The following is a 20,000-nucleotide window of genomic DNA, read 5'->3' as shown; positions in this document are numbered from 1 at the left end:
ACCTAACTTAGAGATCCCTTTTTCTGTAACCTCTGCCATAGTATGTGTGTGCATGTATGTGTCTTGGTGTGATACTAGATTTTCTTGAAAACTGAGTAAAATAAATGTGCACACACACACACACACACACACACACACACACACACATACGTGTGTGTGTGTGTGTGTGTGTGTGTGTGTATCCCTGTCCATTTGTGTGTATATATGTGAGTGTGTGTGTGTGTGCGCGTGTGCTTATTCGTTGTTTAGATCAACAGTTATGAAACCAAGCCAGTACTGTGCTACAAACCCTGCACATATTGTCCTGACTTTATGGACCCCACCACTCTCAGTGGTTCTGTAACACTGCTAACAGCTTGGCACAGTCGTGTTTTTTCAACACAGGGAAGGGTTGTTCACTTTGGCTGTTTCCTCCTGTGGTGGTCAGAAAAAGGAATGAAAGGTGGTGATAGTGTAACCTTTGAAAGAGTGGTGGTGGTGATCAGTGTAGTTGTACAAGTTAGTGACCATTTCAGTGGTTGAAGACTGGCGTCTGTGGCCACTGTTAGCAAACAAAAAGCAAAGTTTTGTATGAACATTAAGATACCTTGGATGTACTTGATTTGTAATTGAACTGAAAAGAGGTTTCAAACTGAAAACAAAAGCTGAGATTTATAATGTTTGTTTTAGACAGGTTTGTTCATGAATCGGAGGAGTGCACCAACACTTAACAGTGATCAAGCTTGCCATCACCTCACAGAAGCAAACTGCCATTACTGGCTTCGTCTCAGCATTCAGCTCTTCCTTAAAAATGCTATGCCCTTTTGGTGAATGACTGTGGAAGTCCTTACCACAGCTTCACCAACACACAATTCACATGTAAATACATGTGCGCGCACACACGCACGCGCGTGCATGCACACACACACACACGCACACACACACACACACACGCACACACACACACACACACACACACTATACCATGGATCAGAAAGAGAGAGTACATGTACTGTAGTAGAGAGATGGCTGGTTATGAATTATATACAAAATGCTGAGAGATACCTGGAGAGAGCGGCAGCTGTTGGAACCATTCAAGCCTGTAGAGCTCTGTCTACAACACTAAGTACCAACACACGCCAAGTACCAAAACATATCATTTAGGAATACAGAAATCCAGACCAGCCTTTGAAGGAACAGGAAACAGTTCTGGCAGTAACTGATTCTGAGAACTTTGATATATATATTAATCATAGGTGTTTTGAAGGAGGTCTGGCAGGTGAGTTGAGTGATTTAGATGGCCGAGGTGGTCAAAGACCGGGGGAGTCTCAGAGGCAGCCTGGCAGGGATGGGGCAGCCACTGCCAGGCTATACAGATAAAGACTGAGCCAGCATCAGTGTTGGATGCACATTCTGGTATAGCTAGTTGCCAGTCATTTGTTTCACAGAAGGAAGGGGGACGTAGGGGTGGTGTTTGCAAAGACCGGTGCCCTTGACTTCACTATGATTGTCATTATTTGGGACACTTACAACTGAATGAAGAAGTCCTTGCCACAGCTTCACCAACACACAAGACATGTATACATGTATGCATATAATGTGCACACACCTGCACCCCCCACCCCCCTCACACACACACACACAGAGGCACACAACTATACACAATAGATCACGGAAACATGATTCAGGACCAGTGACAAATGAAAGCAGACCCTTCTACCCCCATGTGCACCCCTTCAACCCACAAGACTGTTGTGCAGACCTGGGGGCCACCACCTTGGATGAAACATGATATATGATGCATCATTATGATAGTAGGTTTGGACAGAAAATGTGGACAATACTGCCAATAGTTCAATAAAAAATTTTCTTTTTTGATTTACTCCTCAGCTGGCTTCTATAGTCACAGCAGACTGCTGCGGACATGTTCAGTCCATGTTGCGCGCCTCCCCTTGATAAATTATGCATGTGTGCGTCATTGACACGAGTGAAGAGGTCATGACACAGTGAAATGTCAAGGAGGGTTGCATCAGCCTGGTCACAATCTCTTGGCAGTGCCTTCCATGACCTGAAATCTATTGTCAGCTGCACTTTTAAAATATTAAAGCAGGCATGTTTTTCAGCCAGTGTTGTGTTCTGTTTAACTTTTAACCAGTTCAACCCTGAAACGGCTCAGGTGGTTTGCAGGACTATAAGAAACATGATTTGATTTTAACCGCCTGCAATATTTCCTGCTATGGTATCGCAGCAGCTCTGAATACATGTATAGGTATGTATGTTCTTGTGCGCCTGATTTAGCTGTGTTTGACTTGGAGTGCTATTCACTGAATGTCCTGAACAAATCCACAACAATCACGGTCTCTCAAATATTTGTCTGACTGTAGTGTCAGCCTCAAATTCAGGTTTGTGTGGCACTTCAGACTTGAGATGAATAGAACTCTGTGCAAAAGGAAAAATGCAAAAGAAAAAAAGACGTGTTTATCAGAAAGGGAATGTTAAAAAAAAAAGTCTGCAAACATGCTGCCACAAATTCAACTGGACACACACACACACACACACACACACACACACACACACACACACACACACACACACACACACACTATTCATTCATGCCTCTTTGTCATAGACTTTCATACTGTTTCATTGTTCTTCTAGAATCAGTCTGTCCTCTGTCAGTCTTTCACTCAATGTCTCCCAGCTGGCCTGTGCCCAGTCTGTTTCCCTCTTCTTTCTCTGCCTCATTTCTTCACACACCCTTTGTGGTCTGAACTCTTGCCAGGTTTTTCCTTAACCACCCACCACCTGCAGTAAGGAGAACTCTTTGTCTTGATGGCCCCTAATATAACTATTATAAGTGAAACCCCACATGGCCAGAGTGAACTGAAAACTTGTATATACAAACATGTATAAAACAGTACTTCAGTAGCTCCTCTCCCTACCTCCCTCCGCCACTGCTTATGTTACAATGGCCAGGTTGGTTAATTTTGTGCACTGCTGTGTTCATTGTAGTGTTTCTTTGTCTATAGGTATAAGTGTAACCTCTCATCCTCCACCTTCTGCTCTTTTTTTTTTCCCCCCCCTTTTCTTTTTTTCATGTCCAAGCGAGATTACCATTAGAAAAGGCATGAAGGGTCACAGAAATGGCGAGGCTGAGAGCTCCTGTTTATTCTGGTTTGATACAAGGTAACCGGGTTGTAAGCAGGTAATTAAGTCTTCTCAGTATGTCAGACATGGGCCTTGGAGCAGTTCTGGACACAAAATCAGAGCGATTCCCTCCGAGGTGTCCCGCCAGTAGCGAAACATGCTGTGGCCATGTTATCTTATTTTTCAGATGGGGTTTGAACCCCCATCTTGCCAGTTGTCAGACCGGTAGGCAAACCCTCTTTGTCTGGCGCCCGGTTTGCCCACGGAGGTATGTTGGTGATCAGAACAGCTGGACAGTTTTGCCTCCACGGGTGGGTTGCATGAGCGAACTTTGAACTTAGCAGCGCTAAGTTTGTTAAGAATGCTCCCAACTCCACGGTAAATTCCATATATGATGTACTTAGGAACAGTCTTAACTCTAAGCAAACTCAGTGCTGCAAAGATCGCCTAATGCAAACCCGCTCAGGGACACACACACACACACACACACATATATATATATATATATATATATATATAATTTTAGAGAGAGAGAGAGGGAGAGAGATCTATTTTTAAGCCTGTGGTTTGCCCTTTTTACCTTGTATTGGCCAAACTGAATTGAACTGGTCTAACGAAACAGCAGCATGTTTTATTGGCCCCCGGTGACTTGACTAGTGAAGGCCAGACGTAATGGGACTCTTCGAACAGTGCTGGCAGCTGTTTTGTGTTGTGGCTGCACTGCTTTTCGGGGTGGGAGAGGGAGGGGAGACGTGGAGGGTGGCGGAGAGAGAGAGAGACAGAGGAGAGAGAGAGAGAGAAGGGAAGGGGGAGACCCATGCTGCGTACAGTTCAGGGGAATCGCTCAGTCCTTATTACAACAGCTAAACAGACATTGGGGCTTCGTTACCCACCGGAAACTTCAAAGAGCACCCTGGACGGGAACTTGCTATCGCCGTCATTACCAGGCAGTGAGGCACAGTGTGTTTGGAGAGAGCTCTCCAAAAGGGGTAGAGTCCTCGGGCCTTCTGCCAACAGTTTGTTGTTGCTGCTGCTGCTGCTGCTGCTGCTGCCGATGATGATGATGATGATGATGATGACGACGATAAAGAAGAAGATGACGATTTAGATGATGATGAGGATAGCGGATGTAGTTTTAATCAGTAGGATCCGCTTCAGTGTGTACAGTGTTGATGGGTGTTTGGAGGTGTCAGTGTCAATGAGGCTATACTACGCAGCATCATTGGCCTGGCATATCAGTAGGCAATTGACCTACACCCTCATCTCTTAAGCTGGCTGTACGAATGAACTTCTAGTTCCACCCCCACCCCCCCACCCCCTCCCACACACACCTTTGTCTCCCTCCTCCTTACCTCATTTCCTGTCTCTCCCCCTGTCAGAACTGAGCCATGTGTACATGTATTCATACATGTTGAAAAATGAAAATAAAAAAGGGGTAAAAGTGTGTGTGTAGGAGTAGTAGAACAAGTAGACATAGTACTTTCGGCAAGTGGTGTAAAGTCTGTGTCGTATCCGTTGGTTCATCATGGTAGATATTAGTGCAACACGTGTGTGTGTGTGTGTGTGTGTAATTGTACACACACACGTATCATGTTCTTCCTGCACCGCCATTTACAGTTTTGCAAGACAGGGACTGGGAGCGGAGTGTGTGAGAAGTTTGTGCGGGCGGATATCTGGTACAGTTATCATTGCACTGCATTGCACAGTGGAGCAGTTTATATATGATACAGCCATCGCTGTGATAACCCACAAACACTGACAGGCTCTACACATTCTCGGCAGACACTTGGATACCGTTGAATGTCGCAACAACTGTCTGTGATTGCATGCATGTGTGTGTCAGTGTGTGAGCGCGCCAGTGTCTCTTTTGTTAGAATGCATCAGTATAACATTCAAGTGTGTGTGTGTGTGTGTGTGTGTGAATGCAGATAGATGGCTCTATCTACTCAGTCATTTGAGGACAGTGACAAATGAAGGAGAGGAATACGGGAGGGGGCGGGGTTACAGGACGATTCAAAGCAGAGCGCGGGCTTTTGGCATTTAAAGCTATCTATGCCCCGTCAGTAACTCGGCCATAGCAAGAGAGCAGAACCCGGAGTTTGGCGCAGCAGCAGTCGAAGACAGCGCTGTTGGATACCAGGAATGCGCGGCATGGCGCCTCGCTCAAGAGCAGTGTAGCCGTGCAGTGTAGATATCTGGTAGAGATGAATCTACCGTGTTTGTAAGGCTAAGTCTGTGGCTGTCAAGACACGAGTACAGGATTTACCAGTTGAAAACAAGACGTTGGGTGTGAGTGTCCGCTTGTCAGGCTTGTGGTGCTGAATGAGTGTGGTGGAATGTGGTTCACACGTGGTAAAAAAAAAGAAAAAGAAAAAAAATAAAGTACATTATGCTGGCTGTACATAGGCTTTGTACCATTCAGTGAGTGTGTTTCTGTGCGTCGGGTTTGCTGTTGTTCTTTTCCCCCATTTTTGTTTCTCGTTTCTGTAGTATTTCTTCTTCAAAACTTGATTGAATCCAACCACGTACTTTTTTGCAAGTTGCTTGCCTTTTGTAAAACCACTCTACATCATGTAATGGATATGTACATAATTTTCAGTTATACTTTAGTATACATGTATATCTTCGCAGTCACACATGTATGCTTGACCACAAAAGTGACAGGTGTCTGCATGGTCACCAACTCTCTCTCTCTCTCTCTCTCTCTCTCTCCACACACACACACACACACACACACACACACACACACCTGTAATTTTTTTTTAATCTTCTTCTTTTTTCTTTTTTTTTCTTTTTTTAATAATTTAATGAACGCCCGATATGAGAAGACGGAACGGCACTCAGATGGGTGTGGCGATGTTCAAGGACGTGGTTGATGAAGTTAAGGCTGTGGCGTGAAATCAGTGACTGGTGAGGGAATGAGGACTGGCTGACTGACTGCACAATGCTGGCAGGTGGACTGAGGCAGTGTGAACAGTTCTGTCACAGAAGAGGGAGTAGAACCTGTTTAGTACTGTGACAACTCTTCTCTGGTCTGTACTGTCTCTGCCTGTTCCACTTCTGGCCTCCTCCTTTCTCCCCCAACCCTCCCACCCCTTACTGTTCTCTACCACTCCCCCATCTCTCTCCCGCTCTATCACTATCAGTCTCCCTTCTCTCTTCCTCCTTGTTGACCACTGGTCTTTAAGTTTGTCTCCATCTCTTTCCGCCACCACTCTCCATTCTCTCTCTCTCTCTTCCTGTCCTTCAGTCTCCCTTTTCTCTCTCCCGCCCTGCCTTCCGCCTGTCTCGATTCTGTCTCCCTCTTTGTGAGTTTGTCCACCATCACTCTCCTGTGTAACAACTCTCCCTTCTCTCTCTCCCTCCTGTCCACCATCACTCTCTCTTCTCCCCTCCTGTCTACCACACCTCTCCAATCTCTCACACTCCCTATCGTCACTCTCCCTTCTTTCTCCCTCCCTGTCTACCATCACTCTCCTTTCTCCCTGTTACATCCGCTCTTCCTTCTCTCTTCTCCTTGTCTTAGTGTCTACCATCTACCATCACTCTCCCTTCTCTCTTCCTCCCTGTCTTAGTGTCTACCATCACTCTCCCTTCTCTCTTCCTCCCTGTCTTAGTGTCTACCACCACTCTCCCTTCTCTCTTCTTCCCTGTCTTAGTGTCTACCACCACTCTCCCTTCTCTTCCTCCCTGTCTTAGTGTCTACCACCACTCTCCCTTCTCTCTTCCTCCCTGTCTTAGTGTCTACCATCACTCTCCCTTCTCTCTTCCTCCCTGTCTTAGTGTCTACCACCACTCTCCCTTCTCTCTTCCTCCCTGTCTTAGTGTCTACCACCACTCTCCCTTCTCTCTTCCTCCCTGTCTTAGTGTCTACCATCACTCTCCGGTCTCCCGTCTCCCTTTCTCCCTGTTACAACCACTCTCCTGTTACAACCGCTCTCCTTCCTCTGTCCCTGTTTACCATCACTCTCTCTTCTCCCTCCCAGTTACAACAATTCCTTGCTGTTACAGCCACTCTCCCTTCTCTCTCCCTCACGGTTACAACCACTCTCCCTTCTCTCTCCCTCACGGTTACAACCACTCTCCCTTCTCTCTTCCACCCTGTCTTCCATCACTCCCTCTTCTCCCTCCCAGTTACAACCACTCTCCCTTCTCTCTCCCTCACTGTTACAACCGCTCTCCTTCCTCTGTCCCTGTTTACCATCACTCTCTCTTCTCCCTCCCAGTTACAACCACCGTTCCTTGCTGTTACAACCACTCTCCCTTCTCTCTCCCTCACTGTTACAACCACTCTCCTTTCTCTCTTCCATCTTGTCTACCTTCTCCCTCCCACTGTCCCTGTTACAACCACTCTCCCTTCTCTTCCTTGCAGTTACAACCACTCTCCCTTGCTGTTACAACCACTCTCCCTTCTCTCTCTCTCCCCTCCCTGTCTTACTATCCCTCTCCCTTCATTTCCCCCACCTCTTGGCTTCATTACCCCCAGCCCACCACCACTCCCCCCTCCCACTCGCTATCCACTGTCATTTTCCCCAGCATGACAGATTAACACCATTTTTTGCCCTCAACAGTTCTCAGTGAAGAATGTTTGTCACGATCCTCTGCACCTCTCTGCTTCACTCTTCATTATCTGCGCATGTTTTATTTGCCCTGACTGTGCACCCGTGTAGGATTGTTTCAACAGAGACTGCTCATGGCTGGCTGTCTTCCCACCTCGGCCCATCCCTCTTGTTTTCCCTCACAGAATGCAAGGTAGACTGTAGAGTTCCTGAACATGTGTACTATGTAGTACTTACATTATTTATCTGTAAGAAGTCTACAGGTCTGTGTACTCTCTGCCCTCCCGAAGGTGCCCAGGAAGTGGTTGTTGGACACTACTGTAGTAAGGGTCCAGGATGGTACTGAATCCGGCCACCTGTCCACTGAAGTGCCTTCCTGTCCAGACAGATACTGACACTTGCCCTTTAGTACTCATGTACATGTGTCTATGTATACAGTATAGTGTCCCAAGTCTCTCTTCGTTTGGGCTGACTGGCTGTCACAGTTTCTGTCTGTTTCTCTGTTGCTTTCATATATATTTTTATATATCTCTCTCTCATACAGATACACACACACATGTGTACACACATACCACTCTTTCTGTCTGTTTCTTTCTCTGTCGCTCACACACATACACACACACACACACACACAGAGTCACACACACACACACACACACACACAGTCACACACACACACACACTGAATAGTACTGACATATTGTGGGGTTCAGGAGAAGTGACAGGGAAGAAGTCAGTAGACAGTGGTGTCAGCACAGTGTTAATTTAACTTGGTGGGTGAACAATGAGTGGAGCACTCACCAGGAATGCGGGGAATGCCTTCATGTAGACATGTACGTCTGTATACAGACGTAGACACGTGAGTGTGGACAGCTTTAACAGGCCTGTTGAAGGAAGTTGTTGTTGTTGGCACAAATCCACTCTATAAAACAATTAGGCGCACATTATTGCATCCTCACACTCTCTGCGTTTCTGTCTCTTTCTCTGTCATACACATGTGTATATATCATATGCATTTATGAACACACACATGCACGCACACTCGTGTGTGTGCACACACGCACGTGCGTGCACACACACACACACACACACACACACACACACACACACACACACACACACACACACACACTCACACACACTCACACACAGTGGTATCAAATATCTCTCTCTCCTCTCCCTTCCTTCTCCCTCTCTCTCCCTCTCTCCCTCTTTCCACTGCCTATCATCATCATGTCACACAGAGAATCCATCTTAAATTTTTTATACAGTCTACAGCCTTTCTCTCCCCCCTCCCACACACACACACTCCCCCTCCTCATCCCTCCTTCCATTCCCCCACCACCTGTCAGACTCGGAGGCAATATCATTGATCAGGAGCAGTATCAGAGACCTCATGGCAACTGTCCTGGTCAGTAATGATCATTGACAATTGTCCAGTTGATGAAAGTGAAGAAAAAGAGGGACCTGTCACTAGGTTCGAACCTCTGTAGACGGAGTTTGTGCTGAAGGCTGCAGAGCTGTCCCTCCACCATCATCCAGCAAGAACCAGACTGGTGCCAGCCTGCAGTCCTTCTTTCTGCCCAGGGTCCTGTGGGTCTGCTGATGAGGAATAGTTCTGCATAGATGTTCAGGAATCAGCACTTGCAGTTACTTTCTTCTTCTTTTTGTTTAACTGCCCATTATGACCTCTGGCAAGTAAGGCAGCAATGAAAAATGGCCACTCCTGTCTGTTTGGGGCCAGTTTCTGAATGGTACCCCAGGTGTGTTTCAGGGTCTTGAGTTCTCCTTTGTTCTGTGATGGACCTGTATTACTTGTCCTTCCTCTCTGGTTTCTTCCTTCTAGTGCCCAGTGAAGGGCTGTTCTGGTGATGCTGCCTTGCTCTCTTTGCATGACATTGATACAATACAACAATATGTTTGCATTGATTGCCATGAGGATTATATCAGATTTGTTATACTTGCACAGAAATAATAACACACCATTATTACTATATCACAACATAATTGTATACTTGTTTTATCACCATATGGATCATATATGTATAAGTCACATCTGTCACACTTGATGAACAACTCACATTGATTAACAAAAGGATGCTAAAACTCAGTCACTGGAATCGATAGCAACCAGCATTACTCACATGAATTCATGTGTCACACTGACCTGCAGATGTTTGCTTATCTCTTATCGTGGTAGAGCCCTCAGTGATGTTGTAAATATACTATGGTATAAATAATAATGCCACTTGCCAGTATTGTGTTGGACAATTTACAAGTTCTGTGATGCAGACATATGTAATGTATACTCGCAATGTGTAGTATTAAACAAGGAAAGCATTAGGAACAAGCTGTTACTCAAGTCCGCTTAGTGCTGGCTATTCCTGATGAAGTAATGTAGAGCTGTAAGCTAACTCCTGATTCTGTGGGCCTGGTCACATCTTGATCACATCATGTCTGACTCACAGCTGCTTGCAGTTAGTTCCTAAAGTGGTGCCAGGGAAGTGTCAACTTTGCTGTAGAGACTAGGAGGCAATTTTGATTTATTAGGCTGGTGTAGGAGAAGGAAGAAAACTTTTATCTTTCACACATACACATGCATGCATGCACACACTCTCTCTCTCTCTCTCTCTCTCTCTCTCTCTCTCTCTCTTTCTCTCTCTCACAAACACACACACACACACACACACACACACACACACACACACACACACACCTGTCTCACAGTGACATGATCACATTGAGGATAGGCATGACATTGTTGAACAGTTTTCAAAGTGGTGTATTATAGATCAAGATACATGTATTGCTGCAGTGATTGACATTTCCCCTGTCCGCCCTGATCATGTGATAAAGAAGTAATGTCAGTCAGTGTGTCACCCCAACAGCAGTGGGGCAGGGCAGTGAAAGGCTTGTGACAAACACCGCTGCTGATAAACATGTTGTCGTATCAGTGTCAGTGTAAGTGTGCCACACTCCTTCAGGACTTGCATCACTTTCACAGCAGCGACTTGTAACCACATCCAGGTGATAACAGGCTGGTTTGAGCTTGGCTCCCTATTTGTCAGTGGGCTGAATCGGAAGCAAAGGAAAACAGATTGTTCTGTATGGATTAGGGTCCTGTTCCCTCTACACCGTATTTCACCACTCATCAGTGTGTGTGTGTGTGTGTGTGTGCGCGCGCACACAAATGCATGAGCGCACACCTGTTCCTGAACTGGGATTATTTTTTTACTTCAAAGAAGTTCTGAGCAGTTCGGGTATACAGCTGAAAGACTGACTGTGAGTGCTGAAAATTCAGTGACAAAGAGGGTTTTTTTGGGGTTCTTTTTTTGTTTTTTTTAGAAATTGCTGTGATTGTGTTGACCACCTGTGCTGATGGAAACTCAAAGTTTATGGAGGCAAAGTGAAGGGTCACAGGCATTTTATAGGGTAGAACCAAAGTTTGAATGGAGAAATAGTTTAAATTTATACAAGACAGAACCAGATTTTTGCAGTGAAGGAAGCGCTTTAAAGGACAGCTTTATCATGGAGCAAGAATGAGAGCATAAGTTCTGAGCAGTGGTTAGTTATAAAACATAGTTGGGCAGTCAGTGTGTGTTTTTGTTTGGCAAGCAGGGAGTGGGGCAGGGGGGGGGGGGGGGGGGGGCAATGGAAGAAGAGAGGGCACTTTATCTGCACTGTTGGACCCACAGAGTTTACACACCTGGTAACTCAGTCAATATCTGATTATGTGGAACCTGTTTGACTTCATGAACTTTGACACCTGAAGTTCCGGTGTGCCAGTGGATTTACTGTGTCTGTTATGCTTGGGTATTGCAGGAAGCTGTAAGTTTGATATATATATTCTCACCAGAATCTGGTGATGTGCTGGTGTAAATAAAGACATACGCGTATGTATGTGTCCTGTGTGCCCCCTGTGGTGTGTTTCAAAAGCTGGTTATTTCTTGCTGTAAATGAAGACATCATATGCTGGTGAAAATGAAGACAGAAATGTCATGTGTGGGTGTAAATGAAGATCTGGAATTGAAATGTCTCGTGTGTTCTGTGGTGTTTTACAGAAGCTTGTGACATGTTGGTGTCTTTTTTTTTTTTTTGTCTTTTTTTTTTTTTTTTTTTAAATGAGACAGACATGTGTGATGTGGGTTTTTTTTTGTTTTGTTTTTTATAAAGACAAAATTGTCATGTGTTGGTGTAAATGAAGGTAGACATGTCACATGTGTTTCAGTGGTGTGTAGTAGAAGCTTGTGATGTGTTGGTGTTTTGTTTTGTTTTTTTATGAAGCCAGAAATGTCATGTGTTGGTGTAAACGAAGACACACAATGACATGTCATACATGTATGTGTCATCCTCCTGTGGTGTGTTTCAGAAGCTGGCTAAGTGTTGAGTGTAAATGAAGACATATTGGTCTTGTGTTGCTGTAACTTCAGACCCCTTACAATGTGTGCTCCCTGTGGTGTGTTACAGAAGCTGGTGACGGAGGCAGGTCACCAGCAGGAGGCGGTGGACGTGCTGTTGGACCGTGGCCGGCGCTACCTGCAGCAGAGGGCCTGCATCACCTTGGAGGTGGACCTGGACAACCTTGCCTTCCTCTGGAACTCCTACACCAAGCAGCTCTTTGTGCTGCATGACCAGGACCAGGGCGACAGCCCCCTCAGCCAGTCAGGCTACCTGAGTCCCCCAGAGGGCAAGGAGAACCTGCTTCAGCACAGCACCCCAGTCAAGTGGAAGAGAGGAGCCAGACCCCCGGCTTCTCACAGGCTGTGCTTTTCCGACACCCCAGAGAAAAGTTACTCCCCGGAGTTTTCCGACACCCCTGAGAAAAGTCTTTACTCTCTGGGGTTTTCTGACACCCTTGAGGAAGGTTACTCCCCTGGGTTTTCGCTGGATGAAAACGGAATTTCCCATTCCGATCTGAACAATTCGAATCCCAATTTCGCCGCTTCTGACAAGTGTGAGACTGCACTGTCAGTGTCATCTTCATCTGAAGTCCATTTCGACACACTGAAGGAAGATTTATCTGAACGCCAATCTTCTAATGCTGATGTAGCCAAGATCCCAGTGTGCAAGGGAAATCTCGGAGAAGACGAAGAAAAAATAAGTTCAGAGTTACTTGCAAAGGAGTTTTCAGAGAATAAACCCCAGGAAAGTTCTGAGAAAGCTTGCAGTGCATTGTTTCCGGTCTCCCCAGTACCTGTGAGGAAGGGTAACAGTGAGGCTGAACAAAGAGAAAAGGTCCAGGAGCCAGCAAAGAAAGCAGAGGATCACCAGGACGCTGACTGCCGGCCTACAGAGGAAGAGGAGAAGGAGGAGGAAGATAGCACTGAGAAGAAGTGTTCCCCTCGATCCCTGCACAGGAAGGTGAGTGGCGCCACCCAGTGGCCAGCACAGAACAGGGCCGGGTGGCTCAGAATCGCAGGGGAAGGAATCTTCACCAGCTCACCTCGCCCCTCATCCAGGACAACCCTCCTCACTCCTGACCTCCCTTCCCCGTCCTCCAAGCCAGGTTGCGGTGCTGACCTTTGCCTCGACCTCAGTCGTGCCGCGCCCTGCCAGAACGCCCAGTCGTGCCCTGGAGATGTTGGTGACATAGGTGGTGCGGAGGCGAGCAGCGCTGGGGAAGGGGGCGTGTTAGGCAAGCGGGGCAAGGAGATCCACAATGAGCAGCAACAGAAACAGGCCAGAAAACTGCAGGTCACCCAGGATGGGGGTCATCACCACGGCAACCCCACTGACACACAGCTGGTGGGTCTGCAGCTGCAGCTAGGTCTGACAGCGTCTGAGGAGAACCTCAAGATGGAGATCGAGAAGGCCCTTAAGGAGATCAACGGCTTGCCCGACGGCAAGGGAGACAACTCCACGGATCTCACGGACAGCCCCTCGGACACCAACGGCAGGAGCTCCGACAGCGAGTCTCTCTCCCCCGATGACCCGGACCTTCCCACGGGGCCCAAGCGGCGTCGCATGAACGGGGACCCGGCGGGGTCGATGAGCAGCGGGTCTGGGTCCCCGCTGATGTCCGCGGACAGCAGCATGGCGGCCACACCCACCAGCTCCCCGGCCGGCACCCTCCCCCGAGACTTCCGCCAGCGCTACAAGAAGGATGAGCTGTGGAAGGCTATCGAGTCCAACTACCAGTACCTGATGGACAAGGAGATCATCGAGACCTGTCAGGTAGGGAGAGGGTGTGTGCATCTGCGGTGTGTGTGGGTGGGTGGGTGGGTGTGTTTGTGTTCCTGCTTCAGACCCGCCACAAAAGTCCTCAGTGTATACTTGTGTGTGTGTGTTATGTATTTCATATACATGTGTGTGTGTTATTTATTTTATATTGTGTGGTTTCTTTCCTTTGTTAACCCATGTTATTTTTTTTTTAAATGTGTACATGTATGTGTCCGTATGTTTTCATGATAATGGGCCTTCATCTGTTTGTGTTCTGAGTGTTTGCATGTATTTAAGTTTTATGGTGTTAAATCTGTTAGTTCACCTCAATAGCAAGAGACAGTGAATGTTGACGTGATTGTTCGCCACTCTTTGAACAGCCAGTTCAGATGTGAGTGTAATGCACAGATAGAGAGCATTGGAAGTTTCAGTCAACAGACTTACTAAGTAAAGCACAGTAAGAAAAAGGGTATTGAGTTGTACAAGTTGTAGTCAGCAAAGTTCAGCACATTAAGACAGAGAATGTTTGGTGTTTGGTATTGCAGTTGACAGAGTAAAAGTGACTAAAACACACAGACAGCGACTGTATGTTTTTTTGAGTGTCTGGTGTTACTGGATAGACTGTATTAGTGAAAAATATAGTGAAGCACAGTCCGGAAAAGATTGGACATTGAGTGTTAGGTGTTGGTGTTGAAATGGACAGAATAAAGCACACAAAGACAGAGTGTTTGGACGTTGGTGTGGTTTTGAGTTATTGACAAGTATTAGGTGTTGAGTGTTAGGTGTTTGTATTGTGCAAGTCAACAGAGTAAAGCACATTAAGACAAAGAGTGTTAGTTGAGTGTTACTGTTAGGTGTTGAGTGTTTGGCGTTAATGTTGCAGTTGACAGAGTAAGACAGACAAACTCGTCTCGCAAAGAGTGTTAGGTGTTGAGTGTTACTGTTAGGCGTTGGTGTTAAGTGTTGAACATTTGGTGTTGGTGTTGCAGTCAACAGAATAAGCACTGTTTATCGATACTGAGAGTGTTGAGCGTAAAGTGTTAGGCTTTTGAATGTTTTGTGTTGCATTTGACAAAGCACAGTGAGACAGAGTGTTGAGTGTTAGGTGTTGAATGTTTAGTGTTTGTGTTGCAGTGTGACAGAGAGTGTTTGGATGTTAGGTATTCTGTGTTGGTGTTGCAGTTTACAATTACAGAGTAAAGCACAGCAAGATACAGAGCATTAAGTGTTGCATACAGGTCTTGGGTGTTAGGTGTTGAGTTTTGGGTGCTGGTGTTGAAGTTGTCACAAACAGCTCTGTTAGGGGAAGGGTGTTGAGTGTTAGGTGTTGAGTGTTAATGTTAGGTGCTGAGCGTTTGGTGTTGAGAGTTACTGTTAGGTGCTGAGTGTTTAGTGTTGTGTTGAGAGTTACTGTTAGGTGTTGAGTGTCAGGTGTTGAGTGTTAGGTGTTGAGTTACTGTCAGGTGTTGAGAGTTACTGTTAGGTGTTGAGTGTTAGGTGTTGAGAGTTACTGTTAGGTGTTGAGTGTTAGGTGTTGAGAGTTACTGTTAGGTGTTGAGAGTTTGGTGTTGATTGTTACGGTTAGGTGCTAAGTGTTGGGGTGTCAGGTGTTGATGTTAGGTGTTGAGAGTTACTGTTAGGTGTTAGGTGTTGAGAGTTACTGTTAGGTGTTAGGTGTTGAGAGTTACTGTAAGGTGTTGAGAGTTTGGTGTTGATTGTTACGGTTAGGTGCTAAGTGTTGGGGTGTCAGGTGTTGAGAGTTTGGTGTTGATTGTTACGGTTAGGTGCTAAGTGTTGGGGTGTCAGGTGTTGAGAGTTACTGTTAGGTGTTGGGTGTCAGGTGTTGAGAGTTACTGTTAGGTGCTAAGTGTTGGGGTGTCAGGTGTTGAGAGTTACTGTCAGGTGTTGAGAGTTTGGTGTTGATTGTTACGGTTAGGTGCTAAGTGTTGGGGTGTCAGGTGTTGAGTGTTAGGTGTTGAGAGTTACTGTTAGGTGGTTAGTGTTAGGTGTTGAGAGTTACTGTTATGTGCTGAATGCTGAGTGCTAGTACTGCTAGGTGCTAAGTGTTTGTGTGTTAGGTGAGTGTTACTGTTAGGTGTTGAGTGTTAGGTGTTGAGTGCTGAGTGTTAGGTGCTGAGTGTTGCTGTTAGGTGTTGACTTGAGGACTTGGTGTTGAGTGTTAGGTGCTCAGTGTTAGATGCTGAGTTTTGAATGTTAGATGAAGTGTTACTGTTACTGTGTTAGGTGCTGAGTGTTAAGTGTTGAGTGCAAGATGTTAGGTGCTGGGAGTTGAGTGTTAGATGCTGAGTGATGAGTGTTAGGTGTTGCGTGTTACAGTGTAAGTGCTGAGTGTTGAGTGTTAGATGTTGAGACTGAGAGTTCCTGTTTGGTGCTGAGTGATGGGTGTTAGGTCAGGTGCTGAGTGTTGGGTGCTGGTGTTGCAGTCAACAGAGACAGCTCTGACAGGGGAGGAGGAGGACGTGGTGCCCAACGTGTCCTTCACAGAGTTCCTCAAGCAGTACCAGGAGCTCATCGACTGGCTCAACCAGACTCAGCGCAACACCCAGCGCACCCTCACCAGTCTCTCGGAGAAATACCTCAACCAGGTGGGGGCCTCATTTCTGCTCTCTGTCTCTGTCTGTCTGTCTGTCTATCTCTCTGTCTGTCTGTCTGTCTGTCTGTCTCTCTCTGTGCTGCTTGTTGTCTCTGTCAGTTTGTTTCCACTGCTGTGTCAGTGTGTCTCCATGCTGCTTGCTGTCTGTGTCAGTGTCTGTGCTGCTTGCTGTCTGTGTCAGTGTCTGTGCTGCTTGCTGTCTGTATCAGTGTCTGTGCTGCTTGCTGTCTGTGTCAGTGTCTGTGCTGCTTGCTGTCAGTGTCTCTCTAATTCTGTCTGTGTCAGTGTGTAGCTGCTGCTGTCTGTGTCACTGTCAGTGTCTCTCTGCTGCATTTTCTGTTAGTCTATCAGCTGTCTGTGTCTCTCTCTGCTGCGTTCTCTTGTCATTGTGTTTGTGCTGTATGGTCAGTGCCTTCTGTATGCTCAGTGTCCTTTCAGAGAACTGCCTCAATCAGCTGGGCCTTTTTTCTGTTTGTGTTTATTAATTTTCCTCTGTGTACTGGTACCAGTTTCCTTGAATTAACAATACTGTCACTGTTTTGTGTCCCTGAACAGTGTTACTGTTAGTGTTCAGTCATTGGTCTGTGAGTGATATGTTTTATATTTCAAATAGGTGGAATACTCTCTGTGTGCCAGTGTCTTTCTGGTACACCTGTATAGTGCCAGATGTGTGTTTGCATTGTCACAGTTCTGTGACTGCCGTTGACCAAAGAATGCAGCAGTGGTTGTAGGAGGAGCACAAGAAGTCTTCAGTTTTAAGTCTTTCCATTCTGAGTGATATTTCACAGGGCCAGAGAATGCCACTGTGGACGTGTGACAGTTTTTGCATGGTGTATGTCACATGAATGCAGCCAGCAGCCTTTGGGGATGTCAGGGAATGGTGTGCTGTGGCATGGGTAGTTGGCGTGGGGATGGAGTGTTTCTGACCACCTGCACACTGATTGCAGCTTCCTGCGGTGAGACCAGGACAGGGTGGAGGCTCTGGCAGGCAGCACGGTGCTGCAGTCCTGAGTCTTTGTGGCACTGAAACAGCGCAGAGAAGTCGGTGAACACTAAAACAATGGAGAGCAGTTAGTGAAGAAATAACAGTACGACCACCACTTGTTTAACCTGAAGCAGCTGTGTTGTTCCACACAGAGTTGGATTGCCCAGTTTTCTGTGGTGTGTAACCTTTTCTCTCTGTGCTGCAATGAGACCCAGCTGTGAGCGACCCTTGAAGCTGGAACTAGTGGAAGGGCTGGCGACCCCAAGTCTGGGGACCTGTAAGTCCTGACCCATCCACCTCACAATGCCCTTCCTCACAGGTTTTTTGTTTTTTTTCTGCTTCCTTCTCTTTCTCTCCCAAGCTGCTGCCCCTCCCAAGCCTCCTTTCATTTCATTTCTCTCTGTTGTGTTTTTGTGGAGGATGGATGAGGGTGGTAGGAGGGTTGTTTTTGAGCCAGTGCCACAGAATTGAGGGGGTGGTGCCCTGTTTGGGTGCATGTGTCACAGGGTGGGTTAGGGAGCTATGGTGACCTGGAGGAAAGAGATTGCTGTGCCAAGAATTGAGATTTTTTGCAAGAAAACAATGACCTGAAACATGCGTGTTGGGGGAGGGGGGTGGGTGGGCAGAGGGTGGAAGTGTTGGCATTCCTGACTGAAAGATCTATTTCTTGTGCAGTTTAATTGCATGTGCCAAGAATATCCTCAGGGGGAAAGACTGCATTTCCAGGGCAGCCAGAAGCTAGACAGGCAGGGGCGCAAAGGGGAAAGGTTAATCAGCAGTAATGGCTTTCCTCCTGCAGAGATAACTGGGCAGAAAATGACTTCCAGAGTGGTGGGGGCTGGCCAGGCCCACCTGCTGGCACTGGAGCCACACAACCTGTGTGACTGTCATGGGACTGCACTTGGTTTCAGTTTCAGTCTCAGTAGCTCAAGGAGGCGTCACTGCATTCGGACAAATCCATATACGCTACACCACATCTGCCAAGCAGATGCCTGACCAGCAGCGTAACCCAACACACTTAGGCCTTGCACTTGGAATATGATTAGATGCAATAAGATACTTTAATCTCATGGAACATTGTTTCTAAAACACAACACAGTACAAATATGGTGTACCCGGAGGGGAAGGGTTTGGGGAGAGGAGGGGCTTGGGGTGTTACAGTGGCAGGTGTGGCTGATGAAGCCTGGATCACAGATAAGTGAGTAGCATCTGGTCTCTTTGCCTGGATGACGCACTGTACAGAACAGTGAGGAACTTTGACCAGAACTAGCTGTTGTACCACTGTCCCCACCCACCCACCCACTGTTGTGTAATGTGCCACCTGCTGCTCTGTTCCCCACATGTGGTCCTGCCTAATTACTGCTCTGCAATCACACACAGATTGCAGAGAGGTGGGAGGGGTGAAAGTAGGTGGGCGAAGCTGGGGGAAAGGGGAGACGTGCTGTGATCCCAAAGCATTAATCTTTCACATTATCATTATGTAATGCTATGTAGTTTCCCCAAAACAGAACAAAACGCTTCATCCCATGGATGATTTACAACCACTGTTTTACTGCCTCTGCCTAGTTGTATCAGATCACAGTAAGGGCAAATTAACTAAAAACGTTTTTGTCCTTTGCAAGTTTGGATCTCTGGTTTGAAGTAAATGCTGCACATGTGTTTGTGTCTGATATTTTATTTTAATGGTTGTCAGCTATTTATAATGATGTCTCACCTGTTAAGGAATTTTGTCTTTCTTGATGCAGTCATATGAAGTGGTGGAGGTTTATTTTTCAAGTTGGTCGCTGCTTCTGCCCCATGTCTCTTGTTTGCACAGCAGTAGAAGTGGCCTCTTTATGTATTCATGATCATTTTTAGTACCTTAACATTCTGACAATCCTGTCCCATGTTTCTGAAGTGTATATGCTGGGTATGTGATTGTTTCCACACAATCCACCAGGTGCTGCCAAAGATCATAGCATTTTACTTTTGCATATTTGATCTTCTGCCTGTGTATCAACACACAGATAGACGAAGCAGGATACGGACAAGGCAAGCTTTGAAAATTTTGAATTGTCCCTTCATTTTTTTTTCATGACATAGTTATGTAGAAATTGGGTTAACGTTCAGTGCTTCATTATTCAGTGCATTTATTCATAAGACTTTCTAAAAAATAGTTCAGATTTTAATGTAATTTTCCAGTTGATTCGTGAATGAATTAGTTGATGGTGCTTGTTTTAGGTGACAGTTCATTTCACATGCTAGTAACTCTGCCACAGAAACATAACTTTGTTGTATTAGTATTTGGACATGCACACAAGAAATAGGTAAAGGCATTATCAGGTGCACACATACATTGACCAGGAGACAGGTAAACACCCCAGCTACCCCAACCCCAACCCCCCAATGAAACCAGCAGGCACTGCAGGTATGCCAACCACAGAACTTGACAGGCAGACAGCTGGGAAGGGAAGTGCAGTGCCAGAGTTCTAGGCATCCTCCCCTCTATCACTGTATCAGGTCTGTGTCAGCCTGTGGTCTGGGGCAGAAGAAGGCAGGTGGATGTCTGTGTGTGTAA

The 20,000-nt window shown here is 46.4% G+C and overlaps 1 protein-coding gene across 2 annotated transcripts in view; it reads left to right on the top strand.

The window, feature by feature from the left end:
- The window catches only part of LOC143296731 (uncharacterized), a 154,819-nt gene that overhangs the window by 54,329 nt on the left and 80,490 nt on the right, over positions 1 to 20,000 (top strand). For both annotated transcript variants that reach the window (XR_013057160.1, XM_076608788.1), the window contains exons 4-5: positions 12,153 to 13,859; positions 16,289 to 16,450. Coding sequence is in view for 1 of the 2 variants with exons in the window: in XM_076608788.1 (XP_076464903.1) it covers positions 12,153 to 13,859; positions 16,289 to 16,450 (1,869 nt within the window). In the remaining variant the exon portion in view is untranslated. The remainder of the gene's footprint in view (positions 1 to 12,152; positions 13,860 to 16,288; positions 16,451 to 20,000) is intronic.

Source organism: Babylonia areolata, chromosome 21 (assembly GCF_041734735.1).
Source record: "Babylonia areolata isolate BAREFJ2019XMU chromosome 21, ASM4173473v1, whole genome shotgun sequence".
NCBI lineage: Eukaryota > Metazoa > Mollusca > Gastropoda > Neogastropoda > Buccinidae > Babylonia > Babylonia areolata.
Note: the sequence above shows the minus strand (reverse complement) of the source record. Positions and strands in the feature narration are given on the sequence as shown.